At 40.5% G+C, this 19,841-nt stretch overlaps 1 protein-coding gene across 6 annotated transcripts in view; it reads right to left on the minus strand.

Annotated features, from left to right (window-relative positions):
- GBF1 (golgi brefeldin A resistant guanine nucleotide exchange factor 1) overlaps positions 1-19,841 on the minus strand; it is a 107,609-nt gene that overhangs the window by 80,963 nt on the left and 6,805 nt on the right. For 5 of the 6 annotated variants that reach the window (XM_081822800.1, XM_081822798.1, XM_081822799.1 and 2 more), the window contains exons 2-3: positions 14,051-14,156; positions 11,522-11,588 (exon numbers count right to left, since the gene is read on the minus strand). In XM_081822800.1, the coding sequence (XP_081678926.1) occupies positions 11,522-11,588; positions 14,051-14,146 (163 nt within the window). In that variant the 5' untranslated portion in view covers positions 14,147-14,156. Of the gene's footprint in view, positions 1-11,521; positions 11,589-14,050; positions 14,157-19,841 lie in introns of those variants that run through there. The other variant, XM_081822802.1, reaches the window with a different exon arrangement.

Below are 19,841 nucleotides of genomic sequence, written 5' to 3' on the forward strand. Positions count from 1 at the left end.
TATCAAATCATCATATTGTAGGGGCGCCTGGGTGGCTCAGTTGTTAAGCATCTGCCTTCAGCTCAGGTCATGATCCCAGGATCCTGGGATCGAGCCCCGTGTCGGGCTCCCCGCTCGGTGGGAAGCCTGCTTCTCCCTCTCCCACTCCCCCTGCTTGTGTTCCTGCTCTCACTATCTCTCTCTCTGTCAAATAAATAAACAAAATCTTTCAAAAACAAAACAAAAAACAAATCATCATACTGTACAGCTTAAACTTACATAAGGTATTATGACAATTAAATCTCAATAAAGCTGGGGGGCAGAAAATAACATGTAATAAAACTTTAAATAAATGAATAGATAACAGAAAAGATAATAGACAGATATGCTTTACTGAAACCAAAGTTGATAAGGATAATATGCAGATATAATAGTCCACTGGTTTCCAAATGTCAAGGGGGCTAAGGCACTTCACAGAATGTCAAGAACTCAACACCCTCTTTGACTCCTTGCCCAAGAAATAACATTGCAGAGAGACAAATTCAAACCAGTGCTAGAACAGAAGTAAATCACAAGCTCTCTCTACTAGAGCTTTGAAACTTTTTGACCATGACTTAGAGAAATATAGTTTATATTACAACTCAGAATACAAGGTCTCTAACTAAAACAAAAGTTCCCCAAAATAATACTTATCCTTATTATGTGTGATGCATGGATACTTTCTATTCTATTCCTTTTTTTTTTTCCTCCCTTCATAACTGAAGCTGGTACCAGAAAACGGGGAAGTGCTCAAAGGGGTCATATCAAAGGAACAAAGACACTAAGTGGAAGGGGCCAAACTCAAAATGATGTGAGCACCAAAAATAATCATAAATGTAATAAATTGTAAAACACTGAATAAATATTCACAAGCCCCCCAAGGGGGAAAACCCTCATTTGCCACCACTAGTGATCATTATTAACACTAACTCCTTACTCTGAAAGTAGGCAATTAAAGGAAAATAATTAAGCATTTTCCCTGCTTTTTTAGGAGAAACTATGGTTCATCCACCAGTTTATGAAAGAAAGTGGTTCTTAACAGAGTATGCCAGCTAATCAATGTAGAAAAAATGAATTAGAAAATCATCATTTTGTAAACCCCACTGAAATAAATGACTGGCAAAAATTCATCAGTAGATTATCATTAGGTAAAAAGATATTAGAGAACAGGATAGTCAAAGGTGCCAAATTAGGGCGCCTGGGTGGCTCAGTTGGTTAAGCGACTGCCTTCGGCTCAGGTCATGATCCTGGAGTCCCGGGATCGAGTTCCGCATCGGGCTCCCTGCTCGGCAGGGAGTCTGCTTCTCCCTCTGACCCTCCTCCCTCTCATGCTCTCTGTCTCTCATTCTCTCTCTCGCAAATAAATAAAAAATTAAAAAAAAAAAAAGGTGCCAAATTATTACTTCACAGAGTACTTATTAATTGCAAAGGGAAAAATAAATTCACAATGAGGAAATGTGGCAATCACAACCAGAAGCAAGTAATCCAACTTAACACCACCAATAGTGGGGACCAACCTGACAATATATACTTCCTGTGATAATATGAAATACACAGTATCACCTACAAAGTACTCTTGCCAAAAATGTTTAACCTGCATCAAGTTAAGCCTTTAATCCTAACTTCTAGAATATAGGAATATATGAGATAGAGGAACAAGTTAAATGATACCACAAGGACACAGACAAACCAGAACGTACAACATTCTAAAGATAAATGGCCTAGGGGTGCCTGGGTGGCTCAGTCCTTAAGTGTTTGCCGAATGATCCCAGGGTCCTGGGATCGAGCCCCGCATCAGGCTCCCTGCTCTGCGGGAAGCCTGCTTCTCCCTCTCCCACTCCCTCTGCTTGTGTTCCCTCTTTTGCTGTGTCTCTCTCTGTCAAATAAATAAATAAAACCTTAAAAAAAAAAAAAAAAAAAACGAGGGATGCCTGGGTGGCTCAGATGGTTAAGCGTCTTCCTTCGGCTCAGGTCAAGATCCCAGGGTCCTGGGATCAAGACCCACATTGGGCTCTTGGCTCAGCGAGGAGCCTGCTTCTCCCTCTCCCTCTGCCTCTCTCCCTGTTCATGCTCTCACTCTCTCTCTCTGTATCTCTGTGTCTCAAATGAATAAATAAAATCTTAAAAAAAAAAAATGATTTCACAATCCACTAACGGAATGCAACTTGCAGTCTGAAAGATACCACTCTAGCCCATGGTAGGGCAGTCATAATACCTTAGCTCTCACTTTATTATCAATTTGGAGCCAGTTTTCTTAAACCTGTTGTTTGTCCAAAGAGAAGAATGAGCCCTCATGAAAAATCTCATGTGGAATGAGGCTTTCTTATTCTGCAACCCCTTGTTAGGAGTCTCTCAAGTTTTGTATTTTTTCTGCCAATTAATAACTCAGTTTATTTGAAAGGAAAAATAATCAGTGGAAAAATTCCTACCAGTGTCGAGGAAATTTCCTTTGTCCCTCTACTTTTAGAGGATTTTTCCCAATGCAGGGCCCATCACAGATAACACTGAAGTCCTTTTGATCCTTTTCCTCCCTAGTTAATGTTCCCAACTACCCTCAACCTCCAGTTCCCAAGCTGCTTTCCAGGACACCTGGAAGCAAGCTGCATGACTGACTACAGAAAAACCCTTGCTCCCACACTACATCTGGCCCTGCCTTTCCACCAATTCATATGCCAATTTATTGCCCTCTGATGTACAGGCTATCAGGCCACTTCCTGGATGATCCCACTTCACACTGGGCCAGAAACCCAAGGCAATAATGTGAGTTCTACAAATGGGCAAGTAATTGCTCAATAAGCGTGGAACAAGGAAAGGTCAGTTGTGATGTGTGCACATGTGGCAGCCCTTCACAACTCAACCTACAGTGGTAACAGTGGTAACAGAAGGCTGGTGTTACAGAAGAGGTATGCAGTGAGAAGCCAGACAACAGGCAGCCAGGAGTGCTTGTCCATCTAAGTCCTTCAGGATCTCCAAAGACCAAAGTAAAGAAACAAAAGCCTTAAACCTGCTAAGGAGCATCTTATCTTCTGGTTTCCAGAAGCAAAACTGAGAGCTTAAGGGAGTCACTGCTCTCCATCAACCAACCTTTCCTAATGAGGTGATCTGAGCTGAAATGATCAAATCTTCATTTTACTCTATACCCAGTTCTATCTTCTAATGGGTGCCAGGAGAGAAAAAACAAATGCACTCATCCTTTCCATTAACATATCCAATATCACTTTAGAAACTAGGGTGACCAATTAAGCATCTATGAACATAAAGAGGTGGTTAGAGAAGGCAAGGCTGAGACAAATAACTCTACTATCTCTAATCAAAACTGCACGTTAAATTTCAAATATCTGGCTTCTTCTGAAACTCTCTTGGCATTTACTCTGAGTGGGTGGAAAAGAAGAAAGAGACTCTGCCTGCATCCTTGTTAAAAACAAAGCAGCAGCTGGCTTTTCCTCTTTTTACTCATCTGACTGCTGCCATGGCAAGCTGGGCACATACTCAGAGAGAAATTTCAGGCCTCAAGAGGTATCTGTGCCAAAGAGGACAATGGCAATGACAGCAATACCAGCAACTTTGATGCCCACTTCAGACCACACTGTCACACCATCCCTTAACCTCTACTAGAAAAAAATTAGGCTCCTTTGCCTCTGCTTCTGAATCCAAGCTATTAAGAAAACCCTTTTTATCATAACCCACTTTCAGATACATGTAGTAAATTTGTCAGCAAACTATTTTTGATGGCTAAATGTATTTAAGTATTACGGAGAGAAAAAGGGAGAGCTGGGCTCATAAGAAGCCAGACTATGCAGAGCTGATTCTTCTCCTCAAAGTCTTCATTTTTCTAATCTCTAGGACAAACAAATGTTTGGAAGAGCTTCTTGGTTTAGAAGTGTCAACTGAGGAGGGTTCAGATCATTCCCAGGAAGGACAAAGTCATCAAATTACAGGCCTCTTAGAGTCACCTTGTTGATATGAATATTCCCTGGGGAAAAAAAATAATCACAGTACCTTTATTTTCTCTAGCTGTGCTGAAATGCCCACAAGTCTGAAGCCACTCAAGCTACCAAGATTCTAAGGTGCCAAAGTCAGTCTGATTCAAATTCAGGTCACATCCTAATGTGTTGCTCAACGATCTCCAAACTAATACAATCTTTTATTTATAGAACAAAAAAGTCAAAAAGGGCACAGGAAATACATACTTACATAAGTGTGCCCAACGTTGTTCTTCCAACACTCAACCCATTACATGAATTTGTCTGCCAGATTTTATCATACACACTTGGTTCTTTCAGTCTCCAGTTAGGCCTTGAACAATTCACAAGCTCAATTTCAAGTGGGACAAAGCTAATGACTCATTCAACTTTCTTCTCATGCTGACTAATAATGAAGTATTACTTACTACTCCCCAAACTACAGGCCCCTACAGAAAAAGTGAGTATGCACTCAATCAGTATGGAAGATGATAACTCTAGCAAAATTTTTATTCAAATAATGCACCCGTACTCAATCCTTTCCCTGACAGAGACTACTTAAGTCTCTTTTCCTAATACCTTCCCATGTGCCAAATAAAACAGATTAAACTTGAGGTATAAGGCATCCTTGAACAGTTTCGCTTCTACTTACAAGGGTATTTCTATGAGACCTAAGCTAGACAGGTGTTAAGTCATCGTTCCTCCCAGGTTGGCTTCCAGACTCTGTTTAAATGTTCTCTATAAACCTCTGGAGGTTATATGGATTCAAACCTCCTAGCTCTGAATTCACAGAGCTTGAGACAGACAGTACTCTACAGGTGTGTTTGTCCAGGATAAACTATATGTAAATAAACTCCTGATACATCACCCACTTTCTCCAGGCACCTGCTTCTCTCTCTTAAACTCAAGTACACCATATCTTATTGTCCAGTAAAAAAAAAAATCCTCTCCCACAGAGTTACTCTACACAAACCACTGATGTCTTTCGGAATATCTACTTCTGGTGAGAACTGCTTTATATGAAAAAGCCAAATAAGCAAATATATAAGCTACAATTTTTATTCATTTCTTTGGCTTGTTTGTTAGTAAGACATGAAAAGATGGCCACAGACTGCCCTCATTCACTATCAGCCATTCCATGCCTGACAGGGAACCATATGGCACAGAACAGAAGCCATAAAGGTTGGCCTTGGAATGGTCAGCTAGAGCCACTAGTCTTGTAAAACCAGTGGCTATGAGCTGGCTATACCATTACAGACCCAATTCCTAAGTGCCTAATCAAAATGCCTAGCACATAGCAGATATTCAACAAATATTGTTTAGAAGCAATTTAATAACCCTGACCCAGAAGGAATTCAAATCTTGGTGAACCCCAGCAAAAAAAGGTCCAAGAAGATAAAACAATTCCACAGTTAATACAGATGCTTATACTGGGCCTCAAGACCATCTTAGTCTTATGCTGAATATCCCCAATCCTCATAGGTCCTCAGAATTTTAAATGACTAGAGTTAATTCTCCAAAGGCAAACTCACACCCACCCCACTGAACCCCCACCATCCCCAACACACACACCACTAAAAAGTCTCCCTCAAGCTCTGGCCCTAAGAGGTAATCCCTTAAGATAAGATTCTGGCTATGATACTTTTAGACTATTCCGCTCTCTCTGCTTTAAACCAAAAATTTCCTGGAAAAGAACCTCTTTGTAATTATCTAAGTTTAAAGACCAAGGACAAAGACAGCCTAAATCTGGAGGCAAATGACCACAGTCAAACACCACAAATCACAACTGACTAGAGCCCTTTCCGTGAAGCTATACTGGATGAGGGCACTAAGGCTTGCAAGGACTTGTCTAGTTGGGGAACAAAGAGATCAAAGACCATACACCATGTTGGCTAGAAGGATTCTTCTAAACTGCTTATGTTCTTTTCTTCTTCTTTTTTTTTTTTAACTGCTTACTTTCTTCAGACCTAAAACCAGGAGCAGTACCAAGTATCCTGATATTTTCCTTTCCCTTTCACCCCCCTATCCCATGCCACAGATCTTACCACCTGTCTAGCAGTTAAGATTGAAGATAACTTCAATATGCAAGAACCCCCACAAGATCTCTAGAAGAATAAAAGGAAACGTGTCTTTGGAATCCCAAACCACGGCAGGGTTTGGGAAGATGTAAGGGAGAAGCAGTGGTCCTTCTGCCCCTAAGGCCAAGACACCCCAGCCCAGCAGGCAGCACAGAGTTAACTACCCACCCGCTTTGAGAAGCACAAAGGTACATCACTGCAACATGCCTAACATTTACATTGCCTCTCTCTGCTCATTAAACAGGTTTTGGTTAAATAATGAACAAACTGTATTACAGACTCCGATGAGAATTCCAAAATTATAAATCAACTGGGAAAGCCCATAGGGGCAGACAGACAGGGAGGGGGGAGAAGGATAATATTGACTAATATAAAGGGCGCAGCTTGACAGTGGATATTCCTGCCACACCTGATCAAACACACTCCGTGGGGGGAGGGGAAAGAGAGCAAGAGAGGGGAGATGGGACAAGACAGCCTGAAATTTGCATCCGGAAAAGATTAAAACGGATTCTTTGGGGATAGAGAAAATACATAATATATATTACTATAAATGCAAAACTGTACTAAAAGCTAACTCAAATGTCAAAGATTACAGCTTGAATAAATTTAAATATAAAAGCCATGTGCTTCTTGAGTTAATGAGAGAGACATAAAAGGACAAACTGGGCCAGGAGGCTGAAGAGAGCCTTATGCTGCCTTTGCTGGGTAATGGGTTCAGGGCACAGCAGCAGCTACAGAGGCTTCCCTCCATAGCTCTGAGTCCTGAGGAAGAACTGGCGAATCCCATTACTCTTCCAGCCTACATTTGCTGTTTTTAAAAATTAAGATGTAATTCACATACCATAAAATTTACCCTTTTAAAGTGTACAATTCAATGTTTTAAAATATATTCACAAAGTTGTACAACCATGACCACTATCTAATTCCAGAACATTTTCATCACCCCATAAAGAAACCCTACACCCATTTGCAGTCACTCCCCAGACCCCCTCCCAGCCCCTGGTAACCACACATCTAATTTAACTTTTCAGAATAACCTCCTAAAAGGATTCCTAAGACGGCTTAAAGACCAAATGAGGGGCAGCACTCAAGTCTCACTAATGGTGAGCTAAGGTTTTATCCAAAATAGCAACATGCAAACTTTGCTCTTAGGTACCCAGTATCTTCCAAGTGCAACTGTCACTTTAGATTTGATATTAGACTATTTTATTACTCTAAATGCTACAAAGCATGCAGTCATCATGCAATTTGGGCAAATACTAACTGCGAACATAGTCCAGAAACATGTATCTGTGAGAATAACTGGTATTGAGTTAGCTAACCTTATTAGAGACAATGGACTTATTTCTTCCACAATGCTCAGATAATACTCCTGGAAGAGTAGGTAGTGCTTATCTACTTAAAAGATCCTCTATTTACAAGAAAAGAAAAAAAATCATTTTGGTTTACTGACACTGTCCAATGAACTACCCATTTCCAACAGTGATACTCCTAACCAACCAAGCCAGCAGATAGCCTAGAAAAAAGCAAATAGAAAGCCTTTTTTTTTGTTGTTCTCTAATTGCTCCATTTTATTTTTTTTTTAATTTTTTTTATTCTTATGTTAATCCCCATACATTACATCATTAGTTTTAGATGTAGTGTTCCATGATTCACTGTTTGTGCATAACACCCAGTGCTCCATGCAGAATGTGCCCTCGTCAATACCCATCACCGTCCTCCCACCCCCCTCCCCTCTAGAACCTTAGTTTGTTTTTCAGAGTCCATCGTCTCTCATGGTTCGTCTACCCCTCCGATTTCCCCCCTTCATTCTTCCCCTCCTGCTACCTTCTTCTTCTTCTTTTTTTTTTTTCTTAACATATATTGCATTATTTGTTTCAGAGGTAGAAAGCCTTTTTATAAGAAGAGTCTAAGCCCAAGTCAGTTTCATGAGTTAAACTGAATGGAAGTCCTAGAATTCCTGCCATACCTCCTCCAGTCTAGGTGGGACACCATTCCCAGTCACACAGAGCAGGCAAGTCCCTTCAGTTTCTCTTTCCAAGTTCAAAACCCTTTCCCAGCCTCCTACCATTAATGCATTAATAGGCTTCCAAGAAAGCAGTCCTCCTGACACTGCCAATCAGAAAAATCTGTTTGTCTCAGTAAAAGAAACAAGAAATTGGTCATGGACTACAGAGTCCAGGACCACAGGGGCAGCTGACCCATAAACTTGCTCCTGGAAGCCAGCACTTTGTGGGGGGTCAGAACCAATCAGAAGACTATGAAACGGGGGCACCTGCGTGGCTCACTCGTTAAGCATCTGCCTTCGGCTCAGGTCATGATTCCAGGGTCCTGGGATCGAGCCCCACATCGGGCTCCCTGCTCGGCAGGAAGCCTGCTTCCCCTCTCCCACTCCCCCCTGCTTGTGTTCCCTCTTTCTCTGTCAAATAAATAAATAAAATCTTAAAAAAAAAAAAAAAGACTACGAAATGTTCCATTTTGGGTCCACTCTGTCATTTTTTCAGGCAGGTAATATGTTAAAACCTAAGAACAATGAGCAACCTTGGCAGACACCATTTCAACATCTGCCCTGGAAAATACTATTACCTTCTTGCTCCAGGAGAGAGCTTGGCAACACCCAGCTATGTTCCTAGTACCACTGACAGAACTGGCTCCTCAGCACATCCTGATTTTATTAGTTTGAAGCAGCAGATAATCTGGATTCCTGACTCAAAGATAAAGGAAAATTAAGCAGAAGACTCAACTCTGGCAGCTCTTAGATGGTCAAGAACCCCAAGTCCTGGACTGCACCACTCACCACAGATATGGTCTCTTGAGATATGTCAGGGATATGTCAGGATAGAGAAAACAAGTATGGGATATGGATTAGATGGCAAGAAGGAAATGTAGCTCTGTCAGGATAGCAACACCGGGGCGCCTGCGTGGCTCAGTCATTAAGCGTCTGCCTTCGGCTCAGGTCATGATCCCAGGGTCCTGGAATCGAGCCCCACATCGGGCTCCCTCCTCAGCAGGAAGCCTGCTTCTCCCTCTCACACTCCCCCTGCTTGTGTTCCCTCTCTCACTGTCTCTCTCTCTGTCAAATAAATAAATAAAATCTTAAAAAAAAAAAAAAAAAGATAGCAGCACCATCTCAGCTCCTCAACGTCTGCAGAGTGCCCAAAAAGCCTACAAGGCTACTCCAGTCTGATCTCAGCCATTTTGGGTGTTTCCAACCACATACAACACAATACTGTGTATAAATTGTCAAATGTTTCCAAGTATACTAACATATTTAATCCTCTTCACATCTCTTAAAAGATAGTACAGTTGACCCTTTAACAACCCATGGGTTTAGGCCACCAACCCCCCCTTGCAGCTGAAAATCCATGTATAACTTTTGACTCCTCAAAAACTTAACTAATAGCCTGTTAACCAGGAACCTTACTGATAACATAAGCAGTTAATTAATGCATATTTTATATGTCATATGTATTATATATTTTATTCTTATAATAAAGTAACTAGAGAAAAGAAAATGTTATTAAGAAAGTCATAAGGGGGGAGCCAGCTGGTGAAGTCAGTAGAGCATGCAACTCTTGCTCTTAAGGTTGTGAGTTCAAGCCCAACACTGGGTGTAGAGATTACTTGAAAATAAAATCTTTTTTTTTTTTTTTAAAGATTTTATTTATTTATTTGACAGAGACAGAGACAGTGAGAGCAGGAACACAAGCAGGGGGAGTGGGAGAGGGAGAAGCAGGCTTCCTGCTGAGCCGGGAGCCCGATGTGGGATTGAGATCATGACCTGAGCCGAAGGCAGTCGCTTAACCAACTGAGCCACCCAGGCGCCCGAAAATAAAATCTTAAAAAAAAAAGTTATAAGGAAGAGCAAATATATTTACAGTACTGTACTGTATGTACTGAAAAAAATCCACATATAAGTGGACCTACATGGTTCAAATCTGTATTATTCAAGGATCAACTGCATGCTGAACTTTGGCCACCAAAAAGAGTTGTAAATACCTACTCACTATATTTTCTTTCTAATTGGGATAGGTAAGCATATTTATCTGTAAAGTTAACAAAAAAAATATCTGTGCAAGTAGCCAACTTCCTAAAGCAGCCAAGTCACTTACAGTACAGGCCATAAAATATGAACATGCCACTTAGTTGCAGCTTTAACCCTGCTAACTGGCTAATAACCGCTTCCTCTATACTTGATCTTTGGCTAACATTTCCGATGTTTTTCAACTGAGTGAAATTGCTCCTTTAAAAAAAACATGTAGAGAACGCTTAGATAACTTCAGTCCATGTTTAGGAAAGTAAAAAGGAGTTTTTCTCCAGATATTCTCCTACATTTCTCATGAAAGGAAAAAATGTGCTACTGCTTACTTAACTTGCAGAAACCTAAAAACTATTTCAATTGTTCCACTCCAGGAATATAAACTGCAAAAGTCCTTTTTGGTTGACAGAGGAATATAGCTCTGAGGCTTTCCCCTTCCATCTCTCTCCCCTTGAAAAACCCAAGGGTATTGAGATTTGCCTACTCCTTTGACACATACATATACATAATGGGAGGCACTTCCTGCATACATTCTCTTCTAATTTCATAAACAGAAGCAATGCAGACCAGGGCACTAAACCAGGCCTGAATTCTAGTTTTGACTCCACCACTTAGGATCAATGTGACCTCAACTAAATCATTTAAAATGTCTCTGGGCTTCAACTTCATTCATAAAAAGGGGACAATGTCTGTTACGCCTCCTTCACAGGATTGTGTAAAAGTTCAATAAGGTAATAAACATGAAAGAGGCTTTGAAAATTCTAAACATATGAATATTACATAGTTATTATGATTAGGAAAACAGGGAGTAAAAAAAGGGACAAATGACTTTGGGAACACATGATGACTGAAAGATCTATATTACACACAAATAAGGCCCTAAAAGTGACAACGACTTTCTATAAGAGAAGGGTTTTGTTGCAAGTACTAAAAACTTGACTTGTAAAAAATAATAATAAAAACTTCACTTGTGCCACCAACTTCCTACCTCATGGCATGCATGAGACAGAGAAAGAAAGTAGTTAAAACAAGACCAAAAATAACTTCATTATAACTCAAACAATAAAGGGAGCTTTAATTGTATGAACATTGATTCCCCACTAAAGTGGGACACTGTACCAGGAACTCAAGGAAAAGGATCAACAATGGAGTAAACCAGGGGCAAACTATACCCATGAGCCAAACCTGGCTTGTACCGGTTTCTGAAAAAATTTTTATTTACCACTCATTCATGTAAGTATTATCTATGTCTGTTTTTGAGCTACAATGGCAGAATTGAGCAGTTGCACAGTTGCTAGGGCCTGCAAAGCCTAAAATATTTACTATATAGTCCCTTACAGGAAAAGTTTTGTCTATCCCTACAATAAATCAAACACATGGTTTTTTATCAGTATAAATAATCCTACTTAGACGTGGGGATTTACCTGTTATATTGTTTAAAACCTCCTTTAGATGACTGAAACTATGCAGCAAAGGATCCCGTTCTTCATCCTATAGTACATAGGTTTAAAAAAAAAGAGTCAGTATCAGACAAAAAGGAAAAAGGAAATAACAGATAGATCAAGGGCACTTTGAATCCAAGGATTAAGTTTCCCTTCTGAGGAAAATAAAGTTAGCCATGGTTCAGTTTTCCAGTTCCCTAATCTCCTATTTCATAAAGATACTCTGGGCTTACCTAAAATAGTAAACACTGAAATACTAAATCTATACTATAACCACAGCACTCAAGCTACCATAGATTGCCAGGGCCTTTATATGTGCTATGGTCTGAATGTGCATGTCCCTTCAAAACCTATATGTAAAAATCCTTATGTCCATGTGATGGTATAAGAGGTAGAGCCTTTAAAAGGTGGGTGATTAGAGCCTTCAGAAAGTGGTGAGGGCTCTGCCCTCATGAATGGAACTAATACCCTTATAAAAGAGGCCCAAGAGAGCTCCCTTGCTCCTTCCATCATGGGAGGAAAAGTGTGAGACCCAGAAGAGGGCTCTCACCTGACCACCATCCTGATCTTGGACTTCCAGTCTCCAGAACTGTGAGAAATAAATGTCTCTTGTTTATAAGCCACCTAATCTGTGGTACTTTATTATAGCATCCCAAAAGACTAAAATAATGTATTATTCTATCTCTTCTCCTTCTTTATACTCATTATATAATCATACATACTCATTTCAAGACATTGCTGATTCCACTCTCACTTCTAAACCATTTTTATTTTTTTAAGATTTTATTTTTGGAGCACCTGTCTGGCTCAGTTGGTAGAGCATGTGACTCTTGATCTCGGGGTTGTAGGTTCAAGCCATGTACTGGGTGTAGAGATTACTTAAAAATAAAATCTTGGGGCGCCTGGGTGGCTCAGTTGTTAGTATTTGCCTTTGGCTCAGGTCATGATCCCAGGGTCCTGGGATCAAGCCCCGCATCGGGCTCCCTGCTCAGCAGGAAACCTGCTTCTCCCTCTCCCCCTCCCCCAGCTTGTGTTCCCTCTCTCGCTGTGTGTCTCTCTCTGTCAAATAAAAAATCTTTTAAAAAAATAAAAATAAAAAATAAATAAAATCCTAAAAAAAAAAGTCTTGGGGTGCCTGAGTGGCTCAGTCAGCTGAGTGTCTGCCTTTGGCTCAGGTCATGATCTCAGGGTCCTAGGATTGAGCCCCGCATCGGGCTCCCTGCTCAGCAAGGAGTCTGCTTCTCCCTCTGCCCCTGACTCGTGCTTGCTCTTTCTCTCAAATAAAATAAATAAAATCTTTTTTTTTTTTTTAAAGATTTTATTTATTTATTTGACAGAGAGAGACACAGCGAGAGAGGGAACACAAGCAGGGGGAGAGGGAGAAGCAGGCTCCCCGCAGAGCAGGGAGCCCGATGTGGAACTCGATCCCAGGACCCTGGGATCATGACCTGAGCCGAAGGCAGTCGCTCAACTGACTGAGCCACCCAGGCGCCCCTAAAATAAATAAAATCTTTAAAAAAAAAGTCTCTGGGGCGGCTGTCTGGCTCAGTCAGTAGAGCATGGGACACTTAATCTCACAGTTGTAAATTTAAGCCCCACACTGGGCGTGGAGCCTACTAAAATAATAATAATAAAATAAGATTTTAAGTAATCTCTACACCCAGCATGGGGCTCAAACTTCCAACCTCGAATGAGGCAGCCAGGCACCCCTAAACAATCCATTTTTATAAATGAACATGAGAAATTTCCAAACACATGTACATATATTCACTGAGTTGGAAATGTCTAAACTTGTTTTTACAATTGTGCCAAATATTGTTTTATACAACTGTGCAAAAAATATCCTTGAACATACATATGCAACAAAGAAAGACAGCTTTACAACAGGTAAATTTCTTACTCATCTGATTGGCAAGATATGGTCTGCTCTATATACTCCCAAGGAGTACCACCACCAAGCCACCCTGCATGTATCAATTTGATAGCTAATTATAGTCTTAGGGAATCTAAAGGTAAGGCATATTTAAGAGGTCCCAAGTGCTACCTTCAGTTGTCCACAAAAATAGCTAGAAGAATAGTATCATCTTTTGGGTCCCAGAGAAAAAAAAGGCAGCCTATGAATTTGACACTAGTTGGAATAAAACAGAAGGGTCCTTGATAGGGCTGCCTGGGTGGCTCAGTCGGCTAAGCGACCAACTCCTAGTTTCAGCTCAGGTCATGATCTTAGGGTCATGATCTCAGGGTCGTGAGATTAACCCCTACATCAGGCTCCCCACTTAATGGGGAGTCTGCTTCCCCCTCTCTCTCTTTCTCTGCCCCTCCTCCCACTTGTGCACTCTCTCTCTCTCAAATAAATAAATAAATCTTTAAAAAATAAAAGGGTCCTTGATACCAAGAACAATTCTGAGTTCCTACTACTCTCAATATTACAGGGAAATTGATTACTGTTTTAACCATGCATCAGATCCCTTACAACTCAGTGACCAAGCTATCTGCCCATTCCCTACTTACCAGTGGAGTATGAGTGCTCCATCGGGCATTTCGTTTGATTGCCCCAACCACAATGTTAATCTCCCCTTGAATGATGTAAATATTTTTATCCATCATCCTGGTAAACCTACCAAAACAGTTAAAAGTTAGTTAATATTTAGTTACTCAGAGCATACCCATGTTTAAATCAGTACCTGATAAGGTCAGAATTATGATTTAACTTCTCAGTACCATGATTTCCCCCCAGTAATACCAGGATGGGATGAAGTCCATCTTATGTTATGAATCCAGCTACCCGGCTCTCCTAGAGGTCTCCAGAATTTCAAGATACAACTCAAAAAGTATCAATCCAGAAAATTTCTCAAAAGCACCTCAACAATCTCTAGCAAGCGAGTCAAATTCTTCAAAGTCAATTGTCCCCAAAATCTCTCCTGTGAGGATTTTAGGTTCGCAGATACATCTGTGTCACTAGTTTGTTAAAGATATATTTCAGATCTTCCCTTTGTTGTTCTTTATTCCCTCAATAAAGTAACAGTGAAAGCTTAAGTTAAAAGAAGAATGAAGGCTGTTAGAAAAATAGCCTTGGTTTGGAACCACAATTACAATGTCAACTTATAGACTACATCCATTCTACCAAGTCAGCTCCAGAAAACTGGACAGTGGCAGTGATACCACCTTTAAAAAGTTCTGAAAGGTCAAGTTCACTTGCTTAGAGCAGGAACTCTCTAATAAGATAGATTGAAAAGTAGACTCATTTTAAAGCTCCTTCTGTATGAATCTCTGAAGTGAAGCTAAAATACTACGTTAGTACTTTAAGTGTTCCCAACTGAATTATCACAGGATTTTCTTTGCTGCCTAGAACAGCACTTAGAAAAGATATTTAATTCTCTTCCCAGGTGAAAATATAAAAAAACAGAATATCTTCTTGGCATAGAGAAAACCCTAGGTACTTTTCACTTTCCATTATTTAGAAACCCTCCTCACAAGGACAAAATTTTAAAAAGCAGAAAGGGAAAGGGTGACGGAGGCATATAGTTAGACAAACATTTAGATCAGGCTCCAGGAAAGTTAAAACAGTAAGGTTATCAGGGTAAGGGAAGAAAGAATTCCACAAATATTACTTATTAAGCACCTACTATGCAAACAGCATCTTTCAAAGTTCTAAGGATACAAAGCAAATAAGACATGGATAGAGCTCTCAGATATATGGAATTTAAAAAAAAAGGAACTGTAGTATATAACTCTATGTTACCGTTTACGTAAAAACCAACCAACCCACCCACCGTACATAAAATACTAGATTTGTTTTTGAAAATATACAATATTTAACATATAGTACAATATAAAAAGCAATAGAACAGCCAGGATCCAGATTAAGAATAATACAACTGAAGTCTCTGTGTATTCTCCCTAATCATATCCTCCTCTCTTTCATCCATAGGTCTCACTATTCTAAATCTGATGTTTATTAAACTTTTATGTTGCTTCATACTTTTACTTCATTGATAAATTTTTTTTTATTTTTTTAAAGATTTTATTTATTTATTTGACAGAGAGAGACACAGCGAGAGAGGGAACACAAGCAGGGGGAGTGGGAGAGGGAGAAGCAGGCGTACGGCTGAGCAGGGAGCCTGATGCGGGGCTCGATCCCAGGACCCTGGGATCGTGACCTGAGCCGAAGGCAGACGCTTAACGACTGAGCCACCCAGGCGCTCCGATAAATATTTTTAAATAACAGTATTTTTCTGCATATTTTTTTACTTTATGTAACCAATACAATATTGCATGTATTTTTCTGCAGTTTGACCTTTTCCCTTGAAACATTATGTTTGTGAGTCATCCATGTTGCTAAGTGTATTTAATGTATTTTGTCCAGGTAATTTATACCTATGTAAACAGAGAATAAAAGGTCTGGGCAGGGGCGCCTGGGTGGCTCAGTTGGTTGGGTGTCTGACTCTTGATTTTGGCTCAGGTCATGGTCTCTGGGTGAGATAGGCCCACGTCCAGCTCCACACTCAGTGGGGAGTCTGCTTGAGATTCTTTCCCTATCCCCCACCACCACAAACACCCCCGCCCCCACTCATCGCACCCACACTCTCTCTCTCCCAAATAAATAAATCTTTAAAAAAAAAATGGGGGCACCTGGGTGGCTCAGTCGTTAAGCGTCTGCCTTCAGCTCAGGTCATGATCCCAGGGTCCTGGGATCGAGCCCCGCATTGGGCTCCCTGCTCAGCCGTAAGCCTGCTTCTCCCTCTCCCACTCCCCCTGCTTGTGTTCCCTCTCTCGCTGTCTCTCTCTGTCAACTAAATAAAATCTTAAAAAAAAAAAAAGTCTGGGCAGATGTATCCCAAACTCGACAACCATAGTTATCTCTCGAGATGATATTGTGAAATCAGGGTGTAATCAGAGGACACTTTAGCCTTACCTATAATCTTTTAATTTTTTACAAGGAAACTATATTACTATACCATCAATATAATTTAAAATCAGGGCGCCTGGGTGGCTCAGTTGGTTAAGCAACTGCCTTCGGCTCGGGTCATGATCCCGGAGTCCTGGGATCGAGTCCCACATCGGGCTCCCGGCTCAGCGGGGAGCCTGCTTCTCCCTCTGACCCTATCCCCTCTCATGCTGTTTCTCTCTCTCTCTCTCTCAAATAAATAAAATCTTAAAAAAAAAAAAAAAATAGGGCGCCTGGGTGGCTCAGTTGGTTAAGCGACTGCCTTCGGCTCAGGTCATGATCCTGGAGTCCCAGGATCGAGTCCCGCATCAGGCTCCCTGCTCAGCAGGGAGTCTGCTTCTCCCTCTGGCCCTCCCCCTCTCATGTGCTCTCTCTCTCAAATAAATAAATAAAATCTTTAAAAAATATATATATATATAATTTAAAATCAATAATGATGAAAGAGATGAAATATAATTTCTGCCCATGAGGCATTTACAGAGTTTAATGGGATCTAAAAGAAAATGAGCCAGAGATATACAGAAAAAAATACATCCTTCCAGTAGGACCATTTGCATATTTTGCATAAGACAGGACCCCCAGAAAGCAGGAAGTATGAAAACCATTATAATAAAGGGAAAAAGGACAGGAACAAATTTTGTCCAGGACCATAATACCGCCTTCAAATCCACAAGAGAATCCAACATAACAAAACATTGATTTTAATGACAATTTAAAGAAACAACTAGGTTAAAGAAAGAAAGAAAAGAAACAACTAGGTTAGTCCCAGAAGACTTATCTGCTTTCCAAATGCCCTAGGCACGCGTTCTCTCCTGACAAGATTCAACAATGAGAACATAACAACAATAAGGAGGAAGAGAACCAAGAAACAGAAGATGAACAAATTCAAAAATAATTCAAAGTATCAGAAGAGAAAAGATAAAATCTCTAGTATCGTTCCATCCTTAAATTATTTAGGCAAGATGAATATGTTCTATATCTCTGGAAGGATTTTGAAGAAATGGCTAATAGAGGTTGCCTCCAGAGAAGGGAAGTAGGGAACCAGGATGAGAGGAAGACTTACTTTTCTCTGTATATTCTTTTGTACCTCTTGAATTTTGTGTCACACATATATATTACCTATTGCCTATTTTTAAATTAGAATAGCAAGGGGCGCCGGGGTGGCTCAGTCAGTTGAGCCACCAACTCTTAGTTTCCGCTTGGGTCATGATCTCATGGGTGGTGGGATCCAGCAGAAGTTGGGCTCCCCACTTAGTGGGGGATCTGCTTGAAGATTCTCTCCCTCTGCCCCTGCCCCCACTCGCACTTGTGCATGCGCTCTCAAATAAATAAATCTTTTTTTTTAAGATTTTATTTATTTATTTGACAGAGAGAGACACAGCGAGAGAGGGAACACAAGCAGGGGGAGTGGGAGAGGGAGAAGCAGGCTTCCCGCCGAGCAGGGAGCCCGATGTGGGGCTTGATCCCAGGACCCTGGGACCATGACCTGAGCCGAAGGCAGACGCTTAACAACGAGCCACCCAGGTGCCCCTCAAGTAAATAAATCTTTTAAAAAAATAATTAAAGGGACACCTGGGTGGCTTAGTCATTAAGTGTCTGCCTTTGGGTCAGGTCATGATCCCAGGGTCCTAGGATCAAGTCCCGCGTCGGGCTCCCTGCTCAGTAGGGAACCTGCTTCTCCCTCTGCCTGCCACTCCCCCTGCTTGTGCTCTGACAAATAAAAAAACAAAGTATTTAAAATAAATAAATAAATAATAAAATAATTTAAAAATAAAATAATTTTTTAAAAGTACTAAAAAAATAAATTAGAATAGTGAAGAGTAGTTGTATTATTCCATATGTAATGATTAAGAGCAGCCACCAAAGTTAATTAGCTAACATTTACTTCAGCCAATCAGACATTACCTAACACATGCTAAGCAAAATACTAGGCACAGCATACAGAATTGTCACTACCTACCCACAAGGAATTTATAATTTAGTAGATTAGATAAAATATATACATACACACACAAACCCATACATATCTCTGATGCATGAGTAATACACAGTGTCACAGTAGTGGAACAAAGAAAATTATTTCTGGCAGAGGGCTCTGGAAAGGCAACTGAAAAGACAGGATTTGTTGTTGGTTTTTTTTAGATTTATTTTTTTATTTGAGAGAGAGCACGAGAGAGTGAGCAGGGGGAGGGGCAGAGGGAGAGGGAGAAAAGCCAACTCCTCACTGAACATGAAGCCTGACAACATGGGGCTTTATCTCAGGAATCTGAGACCATGACCTGAGCTGAAATCAAGAGCCAGATGCTTAACTGAGCCACCCAGGTGCCACCAGACCAGATTCAAACGGTCAAAAATATAAGGAAAGAATAGTAAGGGTAAAGGCTCATAGGCAGGAAAATTCAGTAGGTATTTAGGGGATCATGATTATTCCAAACTGGCTGGAACATTATTCCTAGGGGAATAATAGGAGGTAAAGCTAGAACAGCAAGTGTGGGGCATATCATGGAGGGCCTTCAATATATAGTTATTATTCAGTATGTATACTGAATACCTACCATTATAAAAAATATTTTGGGAGCGCCTGGGTGGCACAGTCGGTTAAGTGCCAGACTCTTGATTTCACCTGGAGTCATTATCTCAGGGTTGTGAGATCTAGCCCTGTGTCAGGCTCTGCACTCAGCATGGAGTCTACTTGTCCCTCTCCCTCTGCTCTTCACCCTGCTTGCGGTCTCTATCTCTAAAATAAATAAAATCTTAAAAAATATATTTTGGAAGGCCTGTAAAGGGGCACTATAAAATAAGAATATTTAATTTCTCGGGTGCCTGGGTGGCTCAGTTGGTTAAGCGACTGCGTTCAGCTCAGGTCATGATCCTCGAGTCCCGGGATCGAGTCCCACATCGGGCTCCCTGCTCAGCAGGGAGTCTGCTTCTCCCTCTGACCCTCTTCCTTCTCGTGCTCTCTATCTCTCATTCTCTCGCTCTCAAATAAATAAATAAATAAAATCTTTAAAAAAAAAAAAGAATATTTAATTTCTCTTTCAAAGAACTAAGAGAATGAGAGAAAACACCCATACTGAAAATAACACAGCAACACGTAAACAACAACACTATACTACAAATTGCAAAAAAAAAAAAAAGAAAGTGCCAATTATTAACTAGTAAATTAAAGGATCTACCGGCTATTTGGAAGCCTTCCCGGAGAAAATAAATTTTGAACTGGGACTCCAACTGAAGTAATCAACCTAACATTTGATCAAAATTTATTAAGCACCAAAAGCTAAGAACTTTCTAAGACAGTGAAGATCTAAGCAAAATCACTGTCTTAAGCTTCATTTCTTAGTAAAAAAGAAACAA

Source organism: Leptonychotes weddellii, chromosome 6, assembly GCF_054177405.1.
Source record: "Leptonychotes weddellii isolate Sample4059 chromosome 6, ASM5417740v2, whole genome shotgun sequence".
Taxonomy (NCBI): domain Eukaryota; kingdom Metazoa; phylum Chordata; class Mammalia; order Carnivora; family Phocidae; genus Leptonychotes; species Leptonychotes weddellii.